Below are 24661 nucleotides of genomic sequence, written 5' to 3' on the forward strand. Positions count from 1 at the left end.
TTATTGTATTGTTTATCTCATTTTGTTTGCTTTTTAGATCTTCTGATTTATGGGGTCTCAAAGAGTTGGACATGACTGAGCGACTGAACTGAACTCTTTGTTAAAAATTTCTTGTATTTTCTCAGTCTGTGAGTCCATTCTTCTTCTGAGATCTTGGATCATCTTTACTGTCATTTCTCTGAATTCTTTCTCAAGTAGACTGCCTATCTCTACTTCACTTAGTTCTTCTGGGGTTTTATTTTGTTTCCTCATCTGGAACATACTTCTCTGTTACCTCATTTTGTCTAACTTTCTGTGGCTGTCTTCTTTCCACAGGCTGCAGGATCATAGTTCCTCTTACTTCTGGTGCCTGCCCCATGGTGGGGGAATTTGGGCCTTGTCTCTGTGGTGGGAAGGGCTGTGTCAGGGGGTGTGTTTAGCAGTGGCTATGAGCTCAGGAGCCTGAGCTGCTGCTGATGGGGCTGTGTTCCTCTAGCTGGTTGTTTGGCCCAAGGCATCCCAGCACTGGCTTTTAGGCTGTTGATCAGCTCTTGGTGCCAAAATGGCAACCTCTGGGGGAGTTCATGCCAATCAGTATTTCCGGGGGCCTCTGCCACCAGTGTTCTTGCCCCAACAGTGAGCCAAAGCCAACCCCACCTCCCCAGGAGACCTTCCAATATCTGTGGGTAGGTCTAGCCCAGTCTTCTGTGGAGTCACTGCTTTGTGCTGGGTCCCTGTGCATGTCATATCTGTGTGCATCCACAGGAGTGGAATCTGCTTCCCTCAGTCCTGTGGAGCTCCTGTACGCAAGCCCTGCTGTCCTTCAAAACCAAATACTCTGGAGGCTCCTCCCCCGATCCCAGACCCTCAGACTGGGGAGCCTCATGTGGAGATTAGAACTCTCACTCCTTGTGAGATCCTCTGCAATACAGCCTTTTTTTCTTTTTCTCAGTTTGTGGGTCACCCACCTGGCCAGTATGGGATTTCTTTTTTTTTTTTTTTTGGCAGTGTCATGCAGTTTATGGGATCTCAGTTCCTTGACTAGGGATTGAACCCAGGCCACAGAAGTGAAAGCACCAAATCCTAAGCTCTAGACCACTGAGAGAACTCCCTGTAGGATTTCTTGAAAGTGTCCCTCCTAACACTTTGTTGTGGCTTCTTTGTCTTTGGATGTAAAAACTCTCTTTTGGGAGATCCAGCCTTTTCTGTCGACGGTTGTTCAGCAGTTGTTTGTGGTTTTGGTGTTTTCATGAGAGAAGGTGAGTTCAAGTTCTTCTGCTCCACCATTTTGTCCAAGATTGAGGTGCTGCTTTTAGTCTGGATGATTGCTGCTGCTTTTCTCAGTGTGTGCTGGCTGTTATCCCCTTGATGTGTGTGGTAGGTGAGGCAGCCCTGTACATGCTCCTGATATAGCAGGTGGGATGGCAGTAATTGGTGCCTGTTGGCCAATTAATTAATTCCTTCTTTGATTGTTTCCTGTGAGTGCTCTCCATCCATTGTTTATTCCTTCTTTGATTATTTCCTGTCCTCTTTTATATTATTGTTTAGTATTCTGTTTTGTCTCAGATACTAGTTTATTTGGTATCCTCCTTGATTTTCAAGTGTTTTTCTAAGGTTTACACTATACATCTTTAACTTATGTTAATAAATATAATAGAATTTGAGTAATATTATGCCAGTATAACAGTATACTTCCATTTCCCTCCTTTTCTTTTTTTGGTGCCATTGTTGCCCTGTTTTACTACTGTATTATTTTAAGCCCCACACTGTTCTTTTTGCTTTGGATAATTAATTATCTTTTAAAGAAATTTAAAAATGAAAAGTCTTTAATATGCAACTTGCATTTTTATCATTTCTGGCATTGATTCCTTACATAGATCCATGTTTCCATTGATCACCTTGTTACATTAATCACCTTTTCTTTTGACTAAAGAACTTCCTTTAATGTTTCCTGCAGTATAGATCTGGTTGCAGATTTTCCAGGTTTTTATTTGAAAATAATCTTTATTTCACCTTCATTTTTGTAAAGTACTTTTGGTGGATATAGAATTCTGGGTTGCCAATTTTTTTCTTTTAATACTTTAAAGATTATAGTATTATACTTTGAAGATTAAAGTATTATACTTTAAAGATGATAGTTCCTCTTTCTTATGCCTTGCACTATTTTTGATGCAGAGTCTGAGATCTTTCTTTTGTTTGTTCTCTTTAATTTCCACTGGCTGCTTCTAAATTACTCTCTTTATCAATGGATTTCAGAAATTTGATTATGATGAAACTTGGTGTGTTTTTCTTTATTGTGTTTTCTTTATAGTGCATTTTTGTGGTGTATTTAATACTACTTCTTGATTCTGTGGGTCTATAATTTTCTTTGAATTTAGGAAGTTGGGGCTATTTTCAAATACTATTTATCCCCCCCGCATACACATATACAAAATTAGAGAACTCAGATTTCACTTATATTAGACCACTTGATATTTTCCCACAGCATCCTAAAGGGCTGTTTATCTTTTTCAGTCATTTTCCCTCTGAAAATTGCCTCCAGGTTAAAAAACAAAAAGATTCTGGGGCTCATCTCAATGCTTCCCTTCTCTCAGTCTTGTACTCCTTTTGTGCCAATGTCTAAAAACATTTTTCTACATATTTTTATAAATTTTATATTTGCTTAAAGTCATATAGCTAGTTCCACATTGTCAGAAGAGCTTTTCACTTTGCTTTTTGCATTAACAATATATTCTGGAAGTCATTCTATATCATTTTACAAAGATCTTTTTTGTTGCTTCACAAAACTCTGTATTTGTTCATATCATCGTCTATTCAACCAACTAAGGTTTTCCATTTAAGTAGTTTCCAGTCTTTTTGCAGTTATAAATAACACTGTAATTAATAACCTGGTGCATGTGTATTTTCATAATTTTTGAGGTGTATAGGGTAAATTTCTAACACTGTGATTGCTAAGTCATAGGGTAAGTACATATGTGATTCTGTTAGATATAACTATTTCCCTACATATAGATTGTACCATTTTGGATTCCGGTAGATAAGGATGCTTATTTTTCCATAGCCTCATCTACAGAATATGTTGCCAACCTTTTTAATTTTTGCTAATCTGATCAGTTTTTTAAAATCTCAAAATCACTTTGATTAGAGTAGGTCTCATTACTGTTGAAGTTAAATACCTTTTCATATGTTTAAGAGCCAGTTTATTTCTTTTAAAAATTGTCTGCTCATTTTTTAATCTCATTTTCTATTAGAATTTTTGAGTGTTTTGTCCTAAATTTTTAAAAAGTTATTTATACGTTTAGTATATTAGCCCTTTGCTCAAGAAATAAGTTGTAAATATTTTCTCCCAGTATGTCATTTTCTTTTAATTTTGTTTATGGTATTTTTGTATAGGAACATTTCTCCCCTGCATTTTTATGTAACCAAATGAGTCAGTCTTTTCCTATATACATTTAGGTTTTCAGTAATAGTTAGAAAGCCTTGTCCCACACTCAGGTTATAGAAAAATCCATTAGTTTTCTTTTGGTACTTGTATGTTTTTGTTTGTGCATTTAGATCCTTGATCTATATGGACTTTATTCTTGTGTGTGCTGAGGTATGGAACTAATTTTATCTTTTTTTACCCCCCTAAATGGCTATCCAGTTTCCCAGTACTTTTTTTTTAAACTTCATATTTGTCTCAGTGATTTGAGACTACCTCTTGATCATGTACTAAGCTTCTGTATTGCCAGAAAGTTTTAAAGATCAGAAAGTTACACTTCTTTCTCACTCAGTTATCATTATATATTGAAGTCAATTACTTCATTTAGAAAAAATAGCTCTAATACAAGACTACCTGTTTCAAAAAATGCGTAATAATTTTTGTAACAATACAGTAGCATACTAGGGGAAAATTTTAAAAATTTCATCTCTCTAAAGAGACTTAAGGCCTCTTGGGATGTTTTCATGTGGACAAATTTCCTGGCACATTTAAGTTCTGTAGTATAATAAACAGTAATTGTACTAATGTGATCAAGACTAGCAGAGAAGGTCATTCAAATTGAATGAGAGGTAGACCTCTTTGTTTTCCCTTAAACCTCTAAATCACTGATCTTGTTCCAAATTATTAATGAAATACTTTCTTATTCTTAAGGTTCATAGATCTCTTCAAGTCAAATATGTGAAATATTTTTCACATAAACTTTAGATGAACATCACAGAAATATTAAGGCTAAACCATTCAGCTTCCTCCAAATCCTTGAATATCCCACCTGTCCAAATTGTGATACATGTTGATCTGTTGATTATCTGTTCTTACATAATTGCTCCTTAAATTATCCCTTAATTTGACCTTGAGGATGTTCCTCAAATAGGCAAACTGGATTGAATTCAAAGATTACTAGATGGTCCAGTGATTAAGACTTTGCTTTCCACTGCAAGGTGGGGGCAGATTCAATCCCTGGTCAGAGAGTTAAGGTCTCACATGCCTCAGGGGCAAAAAAGTGAAAGTGGCTCAGTTGTGTCCAGCTGTTTGCCATCCCATGGATTGTAGCCTGCCAGGCTCCTCTGTCCGTGGAATTCTTCAGGCCAGAATACTGGAGTGGGAAGCCATTCCCTTCTCTAGGGAATCTTCCCAACCCAGGGATGCAACCCAGGTCTCCTGCATTGCATGCAGATTCTTTACCATCTGAGCCACCAGGAAAGGCCCAGAGGCAAAAAACCAAAATATAAAAAAGAAGCAATATTGGAACAAATTCAATAGACTATAAAAATGGTCCATAACCAAACAAATCTTTAAAAAAATTAAATTGATTGTTGCAATCATTTAAAAAGAAAAGATTGTTGTTCAGTTGCTCAGTCATGTCCAACTCTTTACGCCCCATGGACTGCAGCACGCCAGGCTTCCCTGACCTTCACTGTCTCCCCGAGTTCGCTCAGACTCATGTCCATTGAGTTGGTGATGCCATCCAACTATCCCCTCCTCTGTCACCCCCTTCTCCTCCCGCCCTCAGTTTTTCCCAGCATCAGGATCTTTTCCAATGAGTTGGCTCTTTTCATCAGATGGCCACAGTATTGGAGCTTCAGCAACAGTCCTTCCAATGAATATTCAGGTTGATTTCCTTTAGGATTGATGGCTTGATCTCCTTGCAGTCCAGGGGACTCTCGGGAGTCCTCCATCACCACAATTTGAAAGCATCAATTCTTCAGCAGTCATCCTTCTTCATGGTTCCAACTTTCACATCCATACATGACTACTGGAAAAACTATCGCTTTGACTAGACAGACTTTTGTTGGCAAAGTGATGTCTCTGCTTTTAATATGCTGTCTAGGTTTGTCATAGCTTTTCTTCCAAGAAGCAAACATCTTTTAATTTCATGGCTGCAATCACCATCTGCAGTGATTTTGGAGGCCAAGAAAATAAAGTCTGTCATGATTTCCATGTTTCCCCATCTATTTGCCATGAAGTAATGGGACTGAATGCTATGATCTTAGTTTTTTGAATGTTGAGCTGTAAGCCAGTTTTTCACTCATCTTTTTCACCTTCATCAAGAGGCTCTTTAGTCCCTCTTCACTTTCTGCCATAAGGGTGGTGTCATCTGCATATCTGAGGTTATTTATATTTCTCTTGGCAATCTTTCTTTCATCTTGTGATTCATCCAGTCCAGCATTTCACATGATGTACTGTGCATATAAGTTCAATAAGCAGGCTGACAATATACAGCCTTGATGTAATCCTGTCCCAATTTTGAACCAGTCTGTTTTTCCATGTCTGGTTCTAACTGTTGCTTCTTGACTTGCTTACAGGTTTCTCAGGAGGCAGGTAAGGTGGTCTCATATTCCCGTCTCTATGCTTTAGCATAGTCAATGAAGCAGAAGTACATGTTTTTCTGAAATTCCCTTGCTTTTTTCTGTGGTCCCAACAGATGTTGACAGTTTCACTTCTGGTTCCTCTGCCTTTTCTAAACCCCGCTTGTACATATGGAAGTTCTCAGTTCACATACAGTTGAAGCCTAGCTTGAAGGATTTTGAGCATTACCTTGCTAGCATGTGAAATGAGCAAGATCGTGCAGTAGTTTGAGCATTCTTTGGCATTGCTTTGGGATTGGAATGAAACCTGACATTTTCCAGCCCTGTGGCCACTGCTGAGTTTTCCAAATTTGCTGGCATTCTAAGGGCAGCATGTTCACAGCATCATCTTTTAGGATTTGAACTAGCTCAGCTAGTATTCCATCACCTCCACTAGTTTTGTTCATAGTAATCCTTCCTAAGGCCCACTTGACTTCACACTGCAGGATGTCTGGCTTAAGGTGAGTGACCACACCATCGTGGTTATCCAGGTCATTAAGACCTTTTTTGTTCAGTTCTTCTGTGTAGTCTTGCCACCTCTTCTTAATCTCTTTTGCTTCTGTTAGGTCCATATCATTTCTGACCTTTATTGTGTCCATCTTTGTATGAAATGTCCCCTTGTTATCTCTGATTTTCTTGAAGACATCTCTAGTCTTTCCCGTTCTGTTGTTTTCCTCTATTTCTTTGCATTGTTCACTTAAGAATGCCTTTTTATCTCTCCTTACTATTCTCTGGAACTCTGCATTCAGATGGGTATACCTTTCCTTTTCTCCTTTGCCTTTCACTTCACTTTTCTTGGCTATTTGTAAGGTCTCCTCAGACAACCATTTTGCCTTGTTGCATTTCTTAACTTTGGAAATGGTTTTGGTCACCACCTCCTGTACACTGTTACAAACCTCTGTCCATAGTTCTTCAGGCACTCTGTCTATCAGATCTAAACCCTTGAATCTATTTGTCACTTCCACTGTATAATCATAAGGGATTTGATTTAGGTCATACCAGAATGATCAAGTGGTTTTCCCTACTTTCTTCAGTTTAAGCCTGACTTTTGCAATAAGGAGCTCATGATCTGAACCACAGTCAGCTCTCGATCTTTATTTTGCTGATCATGTGGAGCTTCGGCTGCAAAGAATATAATCAATCTGATTTCGCTATGACCATCTGATGTCCATGTGTAGAGTCATTTCTTGCGTTGTTGGAAGAGGGTGTTTGCTGTGACCAGTGCATTCTCCTGGCAAAACTGTTAGCCTTTGCCCTGCTTCATTTTGTACTCCAAGGCCAAACTTGCCTGTTATTCCAGGTATCTCTTGACTGCCTACATTTGCATTCGTCTCCTGTGATGAAAAGGACATCTTTTGGTGTTAGTTCTAGGAGGTCTTGTAGGTCTTCATAGAACCATTCAACTTCAGTTTCTTCAGCATTAGTGGTTGGGGCATAAACTTGGATTGCTATAATGTTGAATGGTTTGCCTTGGAAACAACTGAGACCATTTAGTAATTTTTGAGATCACGCCCAAGTGCTGCATTTCAGACTCTTCCGTTGACTATGAGGGTTAATATTTTAAAAAAAAAGATTACTAGATGATATTTGGGTTTTTAGAGGATAATACCTATGTTTTCCCTTGAATTCATTAATTTAATAATACCATGAGTAAGTTTTTCTGATATTGATCCTTTCAGAGTAAATAATATTAGGTAGTTACCTAATATTTTAAAACATAATATTAGGCAGTACTTCTCTGTGCCAGGCAAGGCCATGTTCATGGATATGTGAACTGTGCGGTCATACTGGTCCCCATTCTTTGAAGAGCCTAGCATTTGGTTAAATGCTCTGCTGTCAATGTTTTGAAACTGTAGTAATTTTTATTTTTTAATTTTTAAATTTATTTTTGTTTTTTGACTGCACTGGGTCTTTTTGTACATGGGCCTTCTCTAGTCACAGTGAGCCATTACTCTTTGCTGCGGTGCTTGGGCTTCTTACTGCAGTGGCTTCTGTTGTTGCAGAGCACGGGCTCAGTAGCTGTGGTACATGGGCTTAGTTGACCCTCCCCGCATGTAGAATCTCCCTGGACCAGGGATTGAACCCATGTTCCCTGCATTGGCAGGTTGAGTCTCAACCATTGGACCACCAGGGAAGCCCTGTAGAAATCTTTTTTCTTAATATATGTGTTTTATTGAAGTATAGTTGACTTACAATGTTTCAGGTGCACAGCAAGATGATTCAGTTATATGTATACATATATATTATTTTTGAAATTACTTTCCATTATAGGTTATTATAAGATATTGACTATAGTTCCCTATGCTATATAGTAAACTTTTGTTGCTTGTTATATATCTTTTTAAATTAGAAATCTAGCATTCTACTCATACTGAGTCAAACAAGTGGCTTCAAAATGTCATAAATTTTTGTTAGGCAAAAATTCATAAGTTTTCTAAAACACATATATTATACATTTTATTTATATATGTGTATACAAAAGCTTTTCTACTGCATCTTGATAGAAGCTTGAGAAAGAGCATAAAAAAGAGATGGAGAAATTGGAAAACATAAGCTAAATGAAATGGTAGCCCTGAATACTGAATATGAAATAGAAAAAGTGAAACAAACTAGATAAAAGTAAAAGATCATCATATAGTTCAGTTGTTTTTAAACATGGCTGCTCATTAGAAACATATCTGGAGCTCTGAAGAAAAAGCAATACCTGGACATTTGTATTTTTCAAAAAATTTCAAGATAATTCTGGTATGCATCTGGATTTTAAAGTGATTACAGGTTTTGCTATTAAATAGTAGTTTTGGTAATATAGGGTTCTTTTATTTTTCTTTTCACCAATCATACAATGGTATTATGTGAGTAATAGTTACATAATCATAATAGTGAAAGATGTTTATCAGTTTTCACAATTGTCAGACAAAAAACAAGATAATTACAATTGTAAGTCATAATGGGAACATGATTAACCTAACAATATAAAATAATTACATACAATTTGGGGGGTCAAGCAGAGTGATGTGGTAAGTGGAAGTGCATACATGCACATGTCTTCATCCACCAGCCAGTCTATGTCTTTTGGTTGGTGCATTTAATCTATTTACATTTAAGGTAATTATCCATATGTATGATCCTATTACCGTTTTCTTAATTGTTTGGGGTTTATTTTCTGTAGGTCTTTTCCTTCTTTTGTGTTTCCTGCCTAGAGAAGTTCCGTTAGCATTCATTGTAAAAGCTGGTTTGGTGGTGCTGAATTCTCTAAGCTTTTGCTTGTCTGGAAAGATTTTTATTTCTCCATCATATGTGAATGAGAGTCTTGCTGGCTAATGTGTTCTTGGTTGTAGGTTCTTCCCTTTCATTACTTTCAATATATCATGCCATTCCCTTCTGGCTTGTAGAATTTCTGTTGAAAAATCAGCTGATAGCCTGATGGAAGTTTCCTTGTATGTTATTTGTCTTTTTTTTTCTTGTTGCTTTTAATATTTTATCTTTGTCTTTAATTTGTGTCAGTTTGATTTCTGTATGTCTTGGTGTGTTCCTCCTTGGGTTTATACTGCTTGGGATTTTCTGTGCTTCCTGGACTTGGTTGACTATTTCCTTTCCCATGTTAGGGAAATTGAAAATCGCTCAGTCATGTCCAACTCTTTGTGACCCCATGGACTGTACAGTGTGTGAAATTCTCCAGGCCAGAATACCGAGTGGGTAGCTTTTCGTTTCTCCAGGGGATCTTCCCAACCCAGGGATTGAACCCAGATCTCACACATTGCAGGTGGATTCTTTATCAGCTGAGCCACAAGGGAAGCCCAAGAATACTGGAGTGGGTAGCCTATCCCTTCTACAGGGGATCTTCCTGACCCAGGAAATGAACCTGGGTCTCCTGCATTGCAGGTGGATTCTTTACCAACTGACCTATCAGGGAAGCCGAATTCCCAGGTTAGGGAAGTTTTCAGCTATTTTCTCTTCAAATGTTTTCTCAGGTCCTTTCTTTCTTCTCCTTCTGGGACTCCTATAATGTGAATGTTGATACGATTAATGTTGTCCCAGCAGTCTCTTAGGCTGTCTTCATTTCTTCTCATCCTGCTTTCTGTATTCTGTTCTATGGCAATGATTTCCACCATCCTGTTCTCTAGGTCATTTATGCGTTCTTCTGCCTCAGTTATTCTGCTGTTGATTCCTTCTAGTGTATTGTTCATCTCTGTTTATTTGCTCTTTAGTTCTTGTAGGTCTTTGGTAAACATCTCCATTGTTTTCCTAAGATCCTGAATCATCTTTACTAACAATATTCTGAGTTCTTTTTCTGGAAGGTTGTGTATCTCCACTTTATTTAGTTTTTCTGGGGTTTCATCTTGTCCCTTCATCTGGGACATAACTTTGTGCTTTTCCATTGTGATTAACTTTCTGTAATATGGCTTTTGTTTTAGTTGCTGTGGGACTGTGCTTCTTCTTGCTTCTTCTGTCTGCCCTCTGGATGATGCTAAGAGGCTTGTGTAAGCTTCCTGATGGGAGGGACTGGCCATGGGAAAAACGGGGTCTTGCTCTGGCGGACAGGGCTTTGCTCAGTCAAGCTTTAATCCAATTATCTGCTGATGGATGGGGTTGCACTCTCTCGCTGATTGTTGTTTGGCCTGAGGTGACCCAGCCCTGGGGTCTGCAGGTTCTGTGGTTGGGTTAATGGTGAACTCCAAGAGGGTTTATGCCAAGGGGGACCTTCCCAGCTTGATGCTGCCTGTGCCCCCAACCCCGTGGTGAGCCCCTGCCAGTCCATGCCTCCACAGGAGACCCTCCAACACTAGCAGGTAGTTTTGGTTCTGACTCCTGTGGAGTCACTGCTTCTCTCCTATGGGTCTTGTTGCATGCAAGATTTTGTTTGTGCCCTCCAAGATTGGAGTCTGTGTTTCCCCCAGTCCTGTGAAAGTCCTATAATCAAATCCCATTGGCCTTCAAAGCCAGATTCCCTGGGGATCCCCAGGCTGGGAAGCCTGACATGGGGTTCAGAACCTACACAACAGTGGGTGAACTTCTTTGGTATTATTTTTCTCCAATTTGTGGGTCACCCACTGACGGGGTATGGGATTTGATTTTATCGTGACTGTGCCCCTCCTATCATCTGGCTGCAGCGTCTTGTCTTTGGACGTGCAGTATCTTTTTTTGGTGGGTTCTAGTACCCTCCTGTCAGTGGTGGTTCAACAGGTAGTTGCACTTTCCCCCTGTAGTAATTTTTAAACAAGGAGTTCCCTTGTTTTCATTCTGCACTCGTCCTGCAAATTATGTAGCCAGTCCTGGTACCAAGCAATGTATTTAGTAAGGAGATATTTTTGAAAAGATTTAATAGATATTTTTGAAAGATTCTTTAGGTTTTCACATGCAAAATGGAGTTTAGGGAAAGTGAAAGAGGAAGTAAGAAGACCGGAGGGGAAGCTGACAGTATTTAAGATGGTAGCAGTAAAGGGGAAAGTAATCAATAGATTCAGAGTATAGTTTGGAAGTAGTAAGGATTGACATGAACTGGTAATGAATTAAATGTAGGAATATAGAGAAAGATGTTAAGAATGACCTGAGAATTTAGTTTTTATTTTTTTACTTTGGCTGCATGTGTCTTCCTTGAGCCCTGAGGGCGTTCTCTAGTTGTGGCAAGTGGGCTAGGGATTGAATCCACTTCCCTTGTGTTGCAATACAGATTCTCAAGCATTGGACCACCAGGGAAGTCCCAAGAATGACCTGAGAATTTATTTTGGGGGGGCATGTTTCCTTTTTCTTTCCCTGTTCCCCCCAACACACACCCTTAAACCTAAGGAAACAGGTTCTGAGAAGACAGCACAGTGGCCTTGGCCTCCGGGGATCCAAGGACCACATGTGTGTCCCAAAGGAAAGTGTGGCAGGAGTGGTGGGCCAGGGTGCGCTGGGTGGGTGGCGGTAGCCGTAGTGGGAGTATCGACTCATGGCGGTTTGTGTGGGCTTGCTGGACTGGTTCAGCCTCAGTGTTCTACGGGCAACCGGCCAGCAAAATCCACATCTTCCACCTCAGACCGCTTGATGAAGGCGTGGTTCATGAGCATCTTCAGGTCTGCTAGCTCGGTTGGGTTCTTAATCAGGCATTTATTTACAAATTCCTGGAAGTCCTGGGTGAACATGCCCGTTGTGCAGCTTGGGAGAAGGCTCATTGATGATGTAGTCCAGCTGCTCAAAGATCGCCATGGCTGGCTGGCTGTCCATCCTGTGACTGCTGATGGGGCTTCCGGGGTGACCTGAGAATTTCTGACTAGACTAGAAGTGGCCCTTATTAGATGAGGAAGGGTGGAGAGAAAACATTTTTTGAGGGTGTGGTTAAGAGTTGGGTTTGACACTATGCTAAGTGAAAGAAGCCAGATACAAAGGCTATGCATTTGTTTTTTATTGCAGTATAGTTGATTTGCCGTGTTGTGTTCATTTCTGTGCACAGCAGAGTGACTCAGTTTTACACGTATACATTCTTTTTTATATTCTTTTCTGTTATGGTTTGTCTCAGGAGATTGGATATAGTTCCCTGTGCTGTACACATAGGACCTTATTGTTTATCCATTCTAAATGTAGTAGTTTGCATAGACCAACCCCAAACTCCAGATGGTCTCTATCCCTCCTCCCTCCCCCTTGGCAACTACTAGTCTGCTCTCTGTGTCTGCAAGTCTGTTTCTGCTTTGTAGATAAGTTCATTCATGCCTTATTTTTTATTGGTTTTTATTTGATATGCAAGATCTTAGTTCCCCAATCAGGGATCGAACTCATGTCCCTTGCATTGGGAGTGCAGAGTCTTAACCACTAGACCACCAGGAAAGTCCCATTTGTGCCGCATTGTAGATTCCACATATAAGTGACATCATAAGGTATTTGTCTTTCTCTGACTTACTTTAATTATTATGAAAATTTCTAGTTGCATCCCTGATGCTGCAGATGACATTACTGTGTTCTTTTTTATGGGAGATATATATCATTGACTTACTCTGATGCCAGAATTTTATCTGCCTTATTGATTTAATAGGATAGGAACACAGGAACCCTTAGAAGGTAGTTTGTTTTCAAAGGATGTATGACTGGGTTCTAACTTATAGTTGACTGTCTTATTCATTATCCTAGTCATTACTGTTTTGTTTGATTACAATCTTAAATGCAGAAAAATTCAGACTCTTTATTCCCTGGCTAAAGGTTTTGTATTTTGGATATCCCAATCATTTTATAAATGTTCCAGGTGGTAAATAAAACCTGGTCATTTTTCTTTTTTTGGGGGGGGCATAGTGAAGAGGGGATATTATCCTTTATTAGCAATGCAACGTCTTTTTGTGGCATGCCTCATGATCTTGAGAAACAGATTGATCAAGTAAAGGAAAACTTTAGAAATTATGCTTTCTGATTGAGATTATGCTTGTTGGGACAAATAGGATAGAAAAATTTCACATTGCTCCCTCATTGTGAAGAAATAAGAACTAAGCAATAACATTCAATTTAAAAAGATACCTGAATTATGTTTTTAAATTTCACAAAACAAAGTTAAACCAAACGGTGGTAGCGCCTGTAGATTTTTCTCTACTGGGGAATTGACCGGAATGCTACAGTCGCATTTGTTAAGAAAGAAAACTAAAATTGTTATTAATACCTCAAAAAAAAAAAAAAGCTAAACGCCTCTCTACTAGTAGAGTCCAGCTAGGTGAGTTTTACCTAGTCCTCCAGTAGACCAGGTAACGTTGTGTTGTTTTTTGGTTAGGTTTGAACCCCGTTTTAGAGATTAAAGATAGCGGTTACAATGTTTAACAGGCCTTTGTTCGGCTTTTAGACTTGTAGGAAGGCCAGCTTCATCACCTGGTAGTTGGCTTTCCAGCTAAGGTGGGTTTCGGATGTGCAGCTTCTGCCAAGGAGCTCTGGCTGTAAACTCTGGAAGAAAGCCAAAGGAAAGAAGTTCCCGGCGCTAGTGCTTGTCCCGCTCAGAGAGTCCGGCGCTGGCGCATTTTTCGTGCAGTTATTGGCTGGGACTCTGCGTGCCGCTGTCGGCCAATGGAGACGCTGGAGATCTGGCCCCGGCCCGTCCCCTCTCGGCGCCGGGGGATGAGGCCGAGACTGAACAGCCGGCGAGCAAATCAGCGGCATCCAGAAAGCCATGTCCGACTCGGAGCCCAGCGCCCGAGCGCTAACCCGCTGAAAGTTTCTCGGGAAAGAAGCCGGGACGATCTGGACCCTGCTAAGAAGAACTGTCTTTGAGTGAGATGGTCCCAGAGGCCTGGAGGGGCGGACTGGTAAGCACCGGGAGAGTGGTGGGAGTTTTGCTGCTTCTGGGTGCCTTGCACAAGGCTTCCGCCGCCGTCATTCGCTATGAGATCCTGGAGGAAAGAGAGAAGGGTTCCGTGGTGGGCAACGTGGTCAGGGACCTTGACTTGGATCTCGGCAGCCTGTCAGCTCGCAGGCTCCGGGTGGTGTCCGGAGCTAGCCGAAGATTCTTTGAGGTGAACTGGGAGACCGGAGAGATGTTCGTGAACGACCGCCTGGATCGAGAGGAGCTGTGTGGGACCCTGCCCTCCTGTACCATAACTCTGGAGTTGGTAGTGGAGAGGCCGCTAGAGTTGTTCAGCGCGGAAGTGGTGATCCAAGACATCAACGACAACAATCCCTCTTTTCCTACTCGGGAAATGAAATTGGAGATTAGCGAGGCCATGGTGCCGGGAACGCGCTTTCCGCTCGAGAGCGCGCATGATCCCGATGTGGGAAGCAACTCTTTACAAACCTACGAGCTGAGCCGAAACGAGTACTTTGCGCTTCGAGTGCAGACGCGGGAAGACAGCACTAAGTACGCGGAGCTGGTTCTGGAGCGCTCCCTGGACCGGGAGCGAGAACCAGATCTCCAGCTGGTGCTGACGGCGTTGGACGGAGGAACTCCGGCTCGCTCCGCCAGCCTTCCTATTCGAATCGTTGTGCTGGACGCAAATGACAATGCGCCCACCTTCAACCAGTCCTTGTACCGGGCGCGTGTCCTGGAGGATGCACCCCCAGGCACTCGCGTGGTGCAAGTCCGTGCAACGGATCTGGATGAAGGCCCCAACGGCGAAATCATTTACTCCTTCAGCAGCCACAACCGCGCTGGCGTGCGGGAACTATTCTCCTTGGACCTTGTTACCGGGGTGCTGACAGTCAAGGGTCGGCTGGACTTTGAAGACGCCAAACTCCATGAGATTTACATACAGGCCAAAGACAAAGGCGCCAATCCCGAAGGAGCACACTGTAAAGTTTTGGTAGAGGTTGTGGACGTAAATGACAATGCCCCGGAGATCACAGTCACCTCCGTGTACAGCCCAGTCCCCGAGGACGCCCCTCTTGGAACTGTCATTGCTCTGCTCAGTGTGACCGATCTGGATGCTGGGGAGAACGGGCTGGTGACATGCGAGGTTCCACCAGGTCTCCCTTTTAGCCTTATATCTTCCCTCAAGAATTACTTCACTTTGAAAACCAGCGCAGCCCTGGATCGGGAGACCGTGCCAGAATACAACCTCAGCATCACGGCTCGAGATGCGGGAACCCCTTCCCTCTCAGCCCTCACGACAGTGCGGGTGCAAGTGTCCGACATCAACGACAACCCTCCACAATCTTCCCAGTCTTCTTACAATGTTTACGTTGAGGAAAATAACCTACCTGGGGTTCCAATACTAAACCTAAGTGTCTGGGACCCCGACGCCCCGCAGAATGCTCGCCTTTCCTTCTTTCTCTTAGAGCAAGGAGCTGAAATAGGCCTAGTGGGTCGCTATTTTACGATAAATCGTGACAGTGGCGTCGTGTCATCCTTAGTGCCCCTGGATCATGAGGATCGCCGTGAGTTTGAGTTAACAGCTCACATCAGCGATGGGGGCACTCCTGTCCTGGCTACCAACATCAGTGTGAATGTGTTTGTCACTGACTGCAATGACAATGCCCCCCAGGTCCTATACCCCCGGCCTGGCCAGAGCTCAGTGGAGATGTTGCCTCGAGGTACTGCTGCTGGCTACCTGGTCACACGGGTGGTGGGCTGGGACCCAGATTCAGGGCACAACGCCTGGCTCTCCTACAACCTCTTGGGAGCCCCCAACCAGAGCCTTTTTGCTGTGGGACTTCACACTGGTCAAATCACCACTGCCCGCCCAGTCCAGGATACAGATTCGCCCAGGCAGACTCTCACGGTATTGATCAGAGACAATGGGGAGCCATCGCTGTCCACTACTGCGACCCTGACTGTGTCAGTAACTGAGGAATCTCCTGAAGCCCTGGCTGAGTTCCCTGCTGGCTCTGCCCCCAGGGAGCAGAATAAAAATCTCACCTTTTATCTACTTCTCTCTCTAATCCTGGTCTCCGTGGGGTTCGCAGTCACAGTATTAGGAGTGATCATATTCAAAGTTTACAAATGGAAGCAATCCAGGGACCTATACCGAGCCCCTGTGAGCTCCCTGTACCGAACACCAGGGCCCTCTCTGCACGCAGACGCTGTGCGGGGAGGCCTGATGGCCCCACACCTTTACCATCAGGTATACCTCACCACTGATTCGAGACGCAGTGACCCACTGCTGAAGAAACCTGGCGCTGCCAGCCCCCTGGCCAGCCGCCAGAACACTCTGCGGAGCCTTGATCCAGTGTTCTATAGGCAAGTGCTGGGTGCAGAGAGCTCCCCTCCTGGACAGGTAAGGGTTAGCAAGTCACCCTGGAATGATATGAATGCTTTTTGATTCCTGCATCACTTCTAGGAACGTATGTAGCCATCTTCGTTCTCAGTGATCAAGACGTTTTCCTAATGATGCATCCACATTTTTACTTGGCTTTTCGCAGATCAAACGTTGTGCCTTTTGGGGGAGGGAGATGGCCCAGCTAGAGTGTGGTTTGCGGTCCCACACAGTGTGGAGTTAATCCACTCATCTGTGGACACAATTCACACCCTCAGCATTCACTTGCCATAGCAACTAACCAATCCTGCTAAAGGGCCATTAAGCTTTAACTCACCATCTCAGCACTCAGAGCTTAGCTTGGTATCATTTGCATTGAGTACAAGTTAATGGAAACCTCTAGCCAGTAGCAGCTGCTAGGAGTATAAAGACTACCTCATCTGTCCATCTTTCAAATGATTGCCACATCTACATTAAAACTAATGGTTTGCTGATAATTTTCCTTTGATTGGACAGATCCTCTTCCTCATTCTCAGATGGCTTTCTATGAAAGAAATAAAATTCTAGAGTCCTTTAAATTTTATTTCAAGGACACTACAGGAAATTATGTGGACATTACTTACATGTGCATTATAGAAAATTTGGAAAATATGGAAAAATATAAGAAAAAATTAAAATTAATTTTATTCCCAAATCCAAAGGTAACCACCATTCATTATAAAAGTAAAAGTAATATTTACTTTGAAAATAAATTCAGAAGGACATAAAGTAAAAAATGAAAGTTCTTTTTGCCCTAAGTGTTAATTCCTATATACCCTGAGAAAAAAGATAAAGCTTTCATTTATTCAGGATAGTGTCCAGGCCTTTGTTTTGGAGTGCAGCTTAAACATACTTCCACCTGTGGGAGAACAACTATAACTTTGTTACTAATAAGTGTATTATTGCTATCAACCTTTGGGTCTGGCAGTTAGACATAGGAAGCTCCACCACTTACCATCCATGAGTCCATGGCCAAGTTAATCTATTTTCTAGCCCCATTTTTAGTATGTGGAAAACAAGTAGCAAGAGTTTTGTAAGATTAGTGCATGATGCAATATATGCACAGTGTTTGTTGTGTCATAGTTCCAAAAAATTCTTTAGCTACTAACCTGGAGACAGTTCAAGATGACAAAGCAGAGGCATATATGGAAAGGCTAAGGAAGGATGAAAGCCAGAGAGAAGCAGCTGCTGCTTTTCTGGTCAGACTGGAAAACAACTGGCATTTTCCTTTGAATGATGTTCTCAAACGTGGTTGCACTCCAGGATTACCTAGGGACCTTTTAAAAATCCTGAAGCCCAGGCCACATCCCAGATGGATTAAAGCAGTCTGTTGGGATGGGACACAGGCATTGATATTTTTTGAAGGTCCTCAAGTGATTCCAGTGTGAAGGCAAATTTGAAAAGCGTTGCCCTAAGATATGCCTGTCCATCAATTAGCATGTTTTTGAAACGAAGTGTTATTTTGAAGTTCACAGAACCAGCAGCCAGCCTTGTTTTGCCAGACTGAACTTTAAAAAATTCTATAATGTTATTTCTCAACCTTAAAGTATTATATAGAATAGGTCTAGAAAAGCACTGTAGGGAAGATGTGAGATATTTCAGTCATCTAAGGAGAAAAATCTTCCTCAACCACTAGCCCCTGGGCAACTATTTCTTTAAAAATTTAGAGCTCAGCAATGTATGTGGTGTTTCTTTTAGGGGTGAAAACATTTTCCTATAATACTGTGGTGTTTGCGTCATTTTAGCATATGTGAATATACTAAAAACCATTGAATTGTACATTTTAAAGGGGTGAATTGTATGGTGTAATGGATAAATTATGTAGCTCAATACCCCTGTTTTAAAAACCTAGAGATAGGAGAATCACACACTTGGCATAAAAAGGTCAAGTCTAGGATATATAGGATTCGGGCTTTATGATCCTCCAGTTCAAGTATTAATAATATAGATATGTTTGTTTTGGTGTCAACTTGCAAATAAAAGGGATTGAGATCTATAAGAGGTCAGTTCTTGGATATTAAAGCAAGCAAAAAGGGTCAGTTGATGGCTACAGGGATGACACAGTTAGGAAAATGATTTAAGATGTTACAGAAAGAGGTTGTCTTTCTTTCTAGACAGACCAGAGGTGAAAGTGGGGAGACCCTAATACTACACTTGATAGACTTTACACAAGTCTCCTAACATTTCTGAGCTTGTGTTCTCAAATATAAACTCTTCCAAAATTGTGTGAGAATGAAAAGTAATGTATATAAAATGTATACTCAATATAAAATACTTATAAAGTACAAGCATTCAATAGATACTTGTTGAACTAACAAGTGATAATAGCACTAATTCACCATGTATTGGTGAGTGTACGAGACAGTTTAAAAGATGAAAAGGCACAGTCCCTGCTCCTATGGCACACGGAGTACCATAGGAGACAGACATGTACACACACCCACAAAAATGATAAGGGAAATCTATATAATACAGGAAGCAATGGGAGCAAAGGAAAAGAAACACTCCAGTCAGCCTGGGGAAATCAGGAAGAATTCATACAGGTGATGATGCTTGATCTGAGGATGAAAGTTGAGTAGTAGTTTATTGAATAATAAAGGGGAAAGGCGAGTAGAGAGGGACCCTTGCAGGAAATTGTATGTGGAGGGATAAAGTTTTTTTATTATTGCTGAACCTTAAAGTGTATTTGTAAAACAACTTTTGCAGGAGATAAAGTGAAGCGAGTAGGCAGGAATTAAATCTTGAGTTACCTTCAGGCTATGCCAAGGATTTTTTATTTTATTCTATATCCATGATAGTCATTGCAGAATTTTGAACTGATATAATGTCGTCAGAGTTTTTGTTTGTTTGTTTTGGAGTGATTATTCTGGTAGCCACAAATGTGTGTGTGTGTGCTTACTCAGTTATGTTCGACTCTTTGCAACCCCATGAACTGTACCCCGCTAGGCTCCTCTGTCCATGGAATTGTCCAGGCAAGAATGGTGAAGTAAGTCATCATAATGGATTGGGGATGTTGGGACTGGACACTAAAGAAGATTTGCATATGTACTCAGTCGTGTCTGACTCTTCACCACCCCATGGACTGTAGCCCACTAGGCTCCTCTGTCCATGGGATTTTCCAGGCAAGATTACTGGAGTGAGTTGCCATTTCCTCTCCCAGGGGATATTCCCGGCCCAGGGATTGAACCCGTGTCTCCTGCATTTGCAGGCAGATTCTTTACCACTGAGCCACCTGGGGAAGCCCTGTAATGTAACATGGGGCTATTATATTACATGGGGCTATTATATTACATTTAGAACATTTAGGAGGCTATTATAGTATTTGAGAAGATTGAGAAATGCTTGAACCAGCACAGTGACAAGTAGAGATGGAGGGACGTAACTATAGTGAAATTATCAGCACTTATTCATTGACATGATAAAGGGAAGACGGAAGAGGAATGAGTCAAGAATGATCCTCCTTACCCCTCCCCACTGGCAGCTTGGGGGCAAGACGGTGTCATTCTACTGAGATAGTGAATCCTGGCATAAACACTTTATAAGTCAGACTGATTTACACCTGTCATTCTCATGGGAGAAGGTTTAGGTGTTTGGGGATGAAAGAACACAGAAAGCAGATACCTCCCTTTGAGACCAAAATGTTGTTTGCTGGCCTCACCATCTAAAGGATATTCTTGAAGATCAAGGGCTTGGGAAAACACCTGGGAGGATAACCTCTGGTTTTGCTACTGGTTTTGGAAATCCCATGGTCAGAGGAGCCTGGCAGGCCATGGAGTCACCAAAAGTCAGATATGACTTTACTAAACACTACCACCAACAATAATTGGCAGCCTAGGTGAGGATTCAGATGAATTTTTTAAAATCTCACATGCAAATCAGGATAGATTTTTCTCTTTGTATTCTGGCGTGTTTGTGACTCCAGTTACAGTTTGCAGGTAAGTACAGTGTGAGTTTGAACAATCTCTGCATTTGTGCAAGGTGGTAGCCAGGCTCCAGGGAGGGTGAGATCAAGTCTCCGTTGCCAAAAGGCCCCCTAGGGCTCGGTGAAAAACTTGCTGTTTTGAAACAGTCACAGTTGGTAATTAACAACATATCAAGCATACCATGGTGTCAAATAAAGGAGATTTGTAGGCACTGGTGCTGTTGGTAGCTGATCTCAATCATTCAAGAAAGCTATTAAGTCTGTGAACATTGGCTAGTCCTTAGCATCTCCCAGACAAGCTGATTCTTTACTGATCTGGAACATCTTCTTCTCCTGACTTCTCCCCCTCTCCTTCATTCCTTCCATACTGTCCTTGAAATCAATGAATGGCAATTTAGTATATCATCAGTGACTATCTGAGTAAGAGAGGTTTGGTTTCTGCTGCGCCTTCTGTTACAACAGAAATATGTACTGCATAAATTTAATAGGCTGCATTAATGTGTAAGCCTTTTCTGCAAAGAGATGGATATATTTCTGCATAATCTGCAAAGGGGCAGAGTTTTTTGTATAAAGCAGCGCTATCTAATTTGCTGTTGCTCTAATACAATCAGAATGAGGCAGAAGCTACTCCTTTAGAATATTGGTGGATGACAACACTGGCTTGAACAAAGTGACCAGTCTCAAATGGCTACTCACTCTGGGCTGCAGGTTGCTAGGGCTCTCAGGCTGTCGCTGTTTTCCCCGCCGAAAAGGGGCGGGGTGAGATGGGGTGGGGATTGGTGAATTAGAAAACAAAAACATATATGTTGTCTGCCTCTCTATAGAGGTAATAACCCATGGGGGGAAAATGCTGTTGAGCGGGAGGAAGGCGAAAAGATAGGTGGGTTTTTGTTTTTTGTTTTTTTTTCCCTTCTTCCAATACTGCGTCGCATTAACCCTGCTGCTATTGGGACGTTCTCTGCTTAGCCTATTGGCTGAGCCCAGGAGTCGCTGTCTGCCAATCGGGTGGAGGAAGGCAGACAAATCTACCCCGCCACCAGCAAAAAACGGCGCGTAACCCTTGCGGCGCCGGCCCAGCCGCGCCAGAGCTGGCGTGGGGAAAGGGAGATAGGTGTCTCCAGCTGCTGTGGCTGTTTGGGGCGGGTCAGCTTCTGGGGCTTCTCAGGACCAGATAGAGAACTAGCGGGCAGCAGCAATGCTCGGCAAGGTGAGAGGCTGGGTACAAATCTGCCGGGGGGCTACCCTTTTGTTCCTTTTTTGCCACCTGGGTTACGTTGGTGGGCAGATCCGATACCCGGTCCCAGAGGAGTCACAGGAAGGGACTTTTGTGGGGAATGTCGCCCAAGATTTCCTGCTGGATACCGAGAGCTTGGCAGCTCGCAGGCTGCAGGTCGCTGGAGAGGTGAACCAAAGACACTTCCGTGTGGATTTGGACAGCGGTGCCCTGCTCATCAAGAATCCAATCGATCGAGAGGCACTGTGTGGGCTCAGTGCCAGCTGTATTGTGCCCCTGGAGTTTGTAACAGAAGGGCCTTTGGAAATGTACCGAGCAGAGGTAGAAATTGTGGATGTGAATGATCACGCCCCCCGATTCCCTCGGCAGCAGCTGGACTTGGAAATTGGGGAGGCAGCTCCTCCAGGACAGCGTTTCCCCTTGGAAAAGGCTCAGGATGCAGATGTGGGGAGCAACTCCATCAGCAGCTATAGACTAAGCTCCAATGAACACTTTGCCCTAGATGTAAAGAAGCGCAGCGACGGCAGCCTGGTCCCAGAGTTGCTCCTGGAGAAACCTTTGGATCGGGAAAAGCAGTCAGACTACCGCTTAGTGCTGACTGCTGTGGATGGCGGGAACCCCCCAAGATCTGGCACGGCAGAGCTGCGGGTGTCAGTGCTGGACGTGAATGACAACGCCCCAGCCTTCCAGCAATCCAGCTATAGGATTAGCGTCTTGGAGAGCGCGCCAGCCGGCATGCTGCTCATCCAGCTCAATGCCTCCGACCCAGACCTGGGTCCCAGTGGTAACGTCACCTTTTCTTTCAGTGGTCACACCCCTGATCGTGTGAGAAGCCTCTTCAGCCTGCACCCCACTAATGGAAAGCTTACCCTTCAAGGACCCCTAGACTTTGAGAGCGAGAATTACTATGAATTTGATGTGCGGGCTCGAGATGGGGGCTCTCCAGCCATGGAGCAACATTGCAGCCTTCGGGTGGATCTCCTGGATGTGAATGACAACGCCCCCCACATCACAGTGACCTCAGAGCTGGGAACTCTCCCTGAGAGTGCAGAGCCTGGCACTGTGGTGGCACTCATCAGTGTGCAGGACCCTGACTCAGGTTCAAATGGGGACGTGAGCCTCCGTATTCCCGACCATTTGCCTTTCACCCTCAAGTCCGCCTTCAGGAATCAGTTCTCCCTGGTGACTGCTGGGCCCTTGGACCGAGAGGCCAAATCCAGCTATGATATCATGGTCACTGCTTCTGATGCCGGGAGCCCTCCTCTGAGTACCCACAGGACCATTTTCCTTAACATTTCGGATGTGAATGATAACCCACCCTCTTTCTTCCAGAGGTCACATGAGGTGTTTGTTCCAGAGAACAATCGCCCAGGGGACCTGCTCTGCTCCCTTGCGGCCTCTGATCCCGACTCTGGCTTGAATGCACTTATCTCCTACTCTCTCCTCGAGCCCAGAAATCGAGATGTGTCAGCATCCTCCTTCATCTCCCTGAACCCCCAGACGGGAGCTGTTCATGCTACTCGATCCTTTGACTATGAGCAAACACAGACACTGCAGTTTGAGGTGCAAGCCCGGGATCGGGGCAACCCACCCCTTAGTAGCACTGTGACAGTTCGTCTGTTTGTGCTGGACCTCAATGACAATGCCCCAGCTGTACTGCGCCCTAGGGCTCGGCCTGGTTCCTTATGTCCCCAAGCACTGCCTCCGTCAGTTGGTGCTGGCCACCTAGTCACAAAGGTGACCGCTGTGGACTTGGACTCAGGTTACAATGCTTGGGTTTCGTACCAGCTCCTGGAGGCCCCAGACCCCAGCCTGTTTGCAGTCTCCCGCTATGCCGGGGAGGTGCGGACAGCTGTTCCCATCCCAGCTGATCTCCCGCCGCAGAAGCTGGTCATTGTGGTAAAGGACAGTGGTAGCCCACCACTGTCTACTTCCGTCACTCTGCTGGTGTCCTTGGAAGAAGACACTCATCCAGTTGTTCCTGATCTTCGAGAGTCTTCGGCTCCAAGGGAAGGAGAATCCCGCTTGACCCTCTACTTGGCTGTATCTCTAGTGGCAATTTGCTTTGTTTCCTTTGGCTCATTCGTGGCGCTCATCTCGAAGTGCCTGCGTGGGGCTGCCTGTGGAATGACCTGCTTTCCTGCTGGCACCTGTGCCTGTCTCACCCGGTCTCGAAGGAGGGAGGGGCTTCCTCCTTCCAGTGGGATCCTCCGAATCCAGCTAGGGTCAGATGATCCTATCAAGTTTGTCGATGTGGGCGGCCACTCTCATGGCTGTACACCCTTGGCTTCTGCACCCACTCGGAGTGATAGCTTCATGATGGTGAAGTCACCCAGTGCACCTATGGCAGGGGAACCCGTTCGCCCAAGCTGCCCACCCTCTGATCTTCTCTATGGGCTAGAGGTGAGACCTTTGCAGGCTCAGCCAATGCTTGAGGGTTATTCTGATGCAGGCATGTGGCTGGGCCATGTCCCAGAGAATATATTGGTCTCTCTGTAAGAGCCTGTAGTGATGTTGCCACTTCTGTGAGTGGTAACTGTGTGGTAGATGATGTGCTTTAGAAGCATTTTGTGAATTAACCAGGCAGTTTTCACAGATTAATACTTGGGGTGGATTATGCCCTTATCTGAGAGTAAGAAATGAAAGTGAGTGATCAAGAGATGGGGTGTTGTGGAAACATGCTGCTGGAATGTGGAGCACATGGAAGGCTCTCGTGTACGAGGTGCACCTAAACCCAGGTAGTGACTTTCTCTCCTCTTCCTGAGTGAGGGGCCAGGGTCTGGAATACCTTAATTCTAGGTTACCATTCCCCAGTGGGCTGAGGGAAACTTATATCTTTGCTCCACAGTGTCATCTACTTCCTTACCCACTGCGAAAGGGACTCTCTGCTTGAAATGTCATTGTTTGGTGTTCAGTCACTAAGTTCCATCTGACTCTGCAACCCTGGACTGTAGCCCACCAGGCTCCTCTGTCCATGGGATTTCCCAGGCAAGAATACTGAAGTGGGTTGCCTTCTCCAGGGGA

At 43.4% G+C, this 24661-nt stretch overlaps 2 protein-coding genes across 9 annotated transcripts in view; both read left to right on the forward strand.

Moving 5' to 3' along the window:
- LOC138085891 (protocadherin gamma-C3) overlaps positions 1-24661 on the forward strand; it is a 138269-nt gene that overhangs the window by 91367 nt on the left and 22241 nt on the right. The window contains exon 1 of one of the 8 annotated variants that reach the window (XM_068980495.1): positions 13894-16463. The exons of 6 other annotated variants lie outside the window; for them this stretch is intronic. In XM_068980495.1, the coding sequence (XP_068836596.1) occupies positions 14031-16463 (2433 nt within the window). In that variant the 5' untranslated portion in view covers positions 13894-14030. Of the gene's footprint in view, positions 1-13893; positions 16464-24661 lie in introns of those variants that run through there. One more of the 8 variants, XM_068980502.1, reaches the window with a different exon arrangement.
- On the forward strand, positions 21599-24136 carry PCDHGC4 (protocadherin gamma subfamily C, 4). The gene has a single exon (XM_068979963.1). It carries the CDS (start codon positions 21599-21601, stop codon positions 24134-24136), a length of 2538 nt encoding a protein of 845 aa, XP_068836064.1.

The sequence above is a fragment of the Capricornis sumatraensis genome, chromosome 9 (genome assembly GCF_032405125.1).
Source record: "Capricornis sumatraensis isolate serow.1 chromosome 9, serow.2, whole genome shotgun sequence".
Taxonomy (NCBI): domain Eukaryota; kingdom Metazoa; phylum Chordata; class Mammalia; order Artiodactyla; family Bovidae; genus Capricornis; species Capricornis sumatraensis.

Bases quoted from the DNA above. Each gene is read 5' to 3' on its own strand.
- PCDHGC4 (XM_068979963.1), top strand. From the start codon at position 21,599: ATGCTCGGCAAGGTGAGAGGCTGGGTACAAATCTGCCGGGGGGCTACC.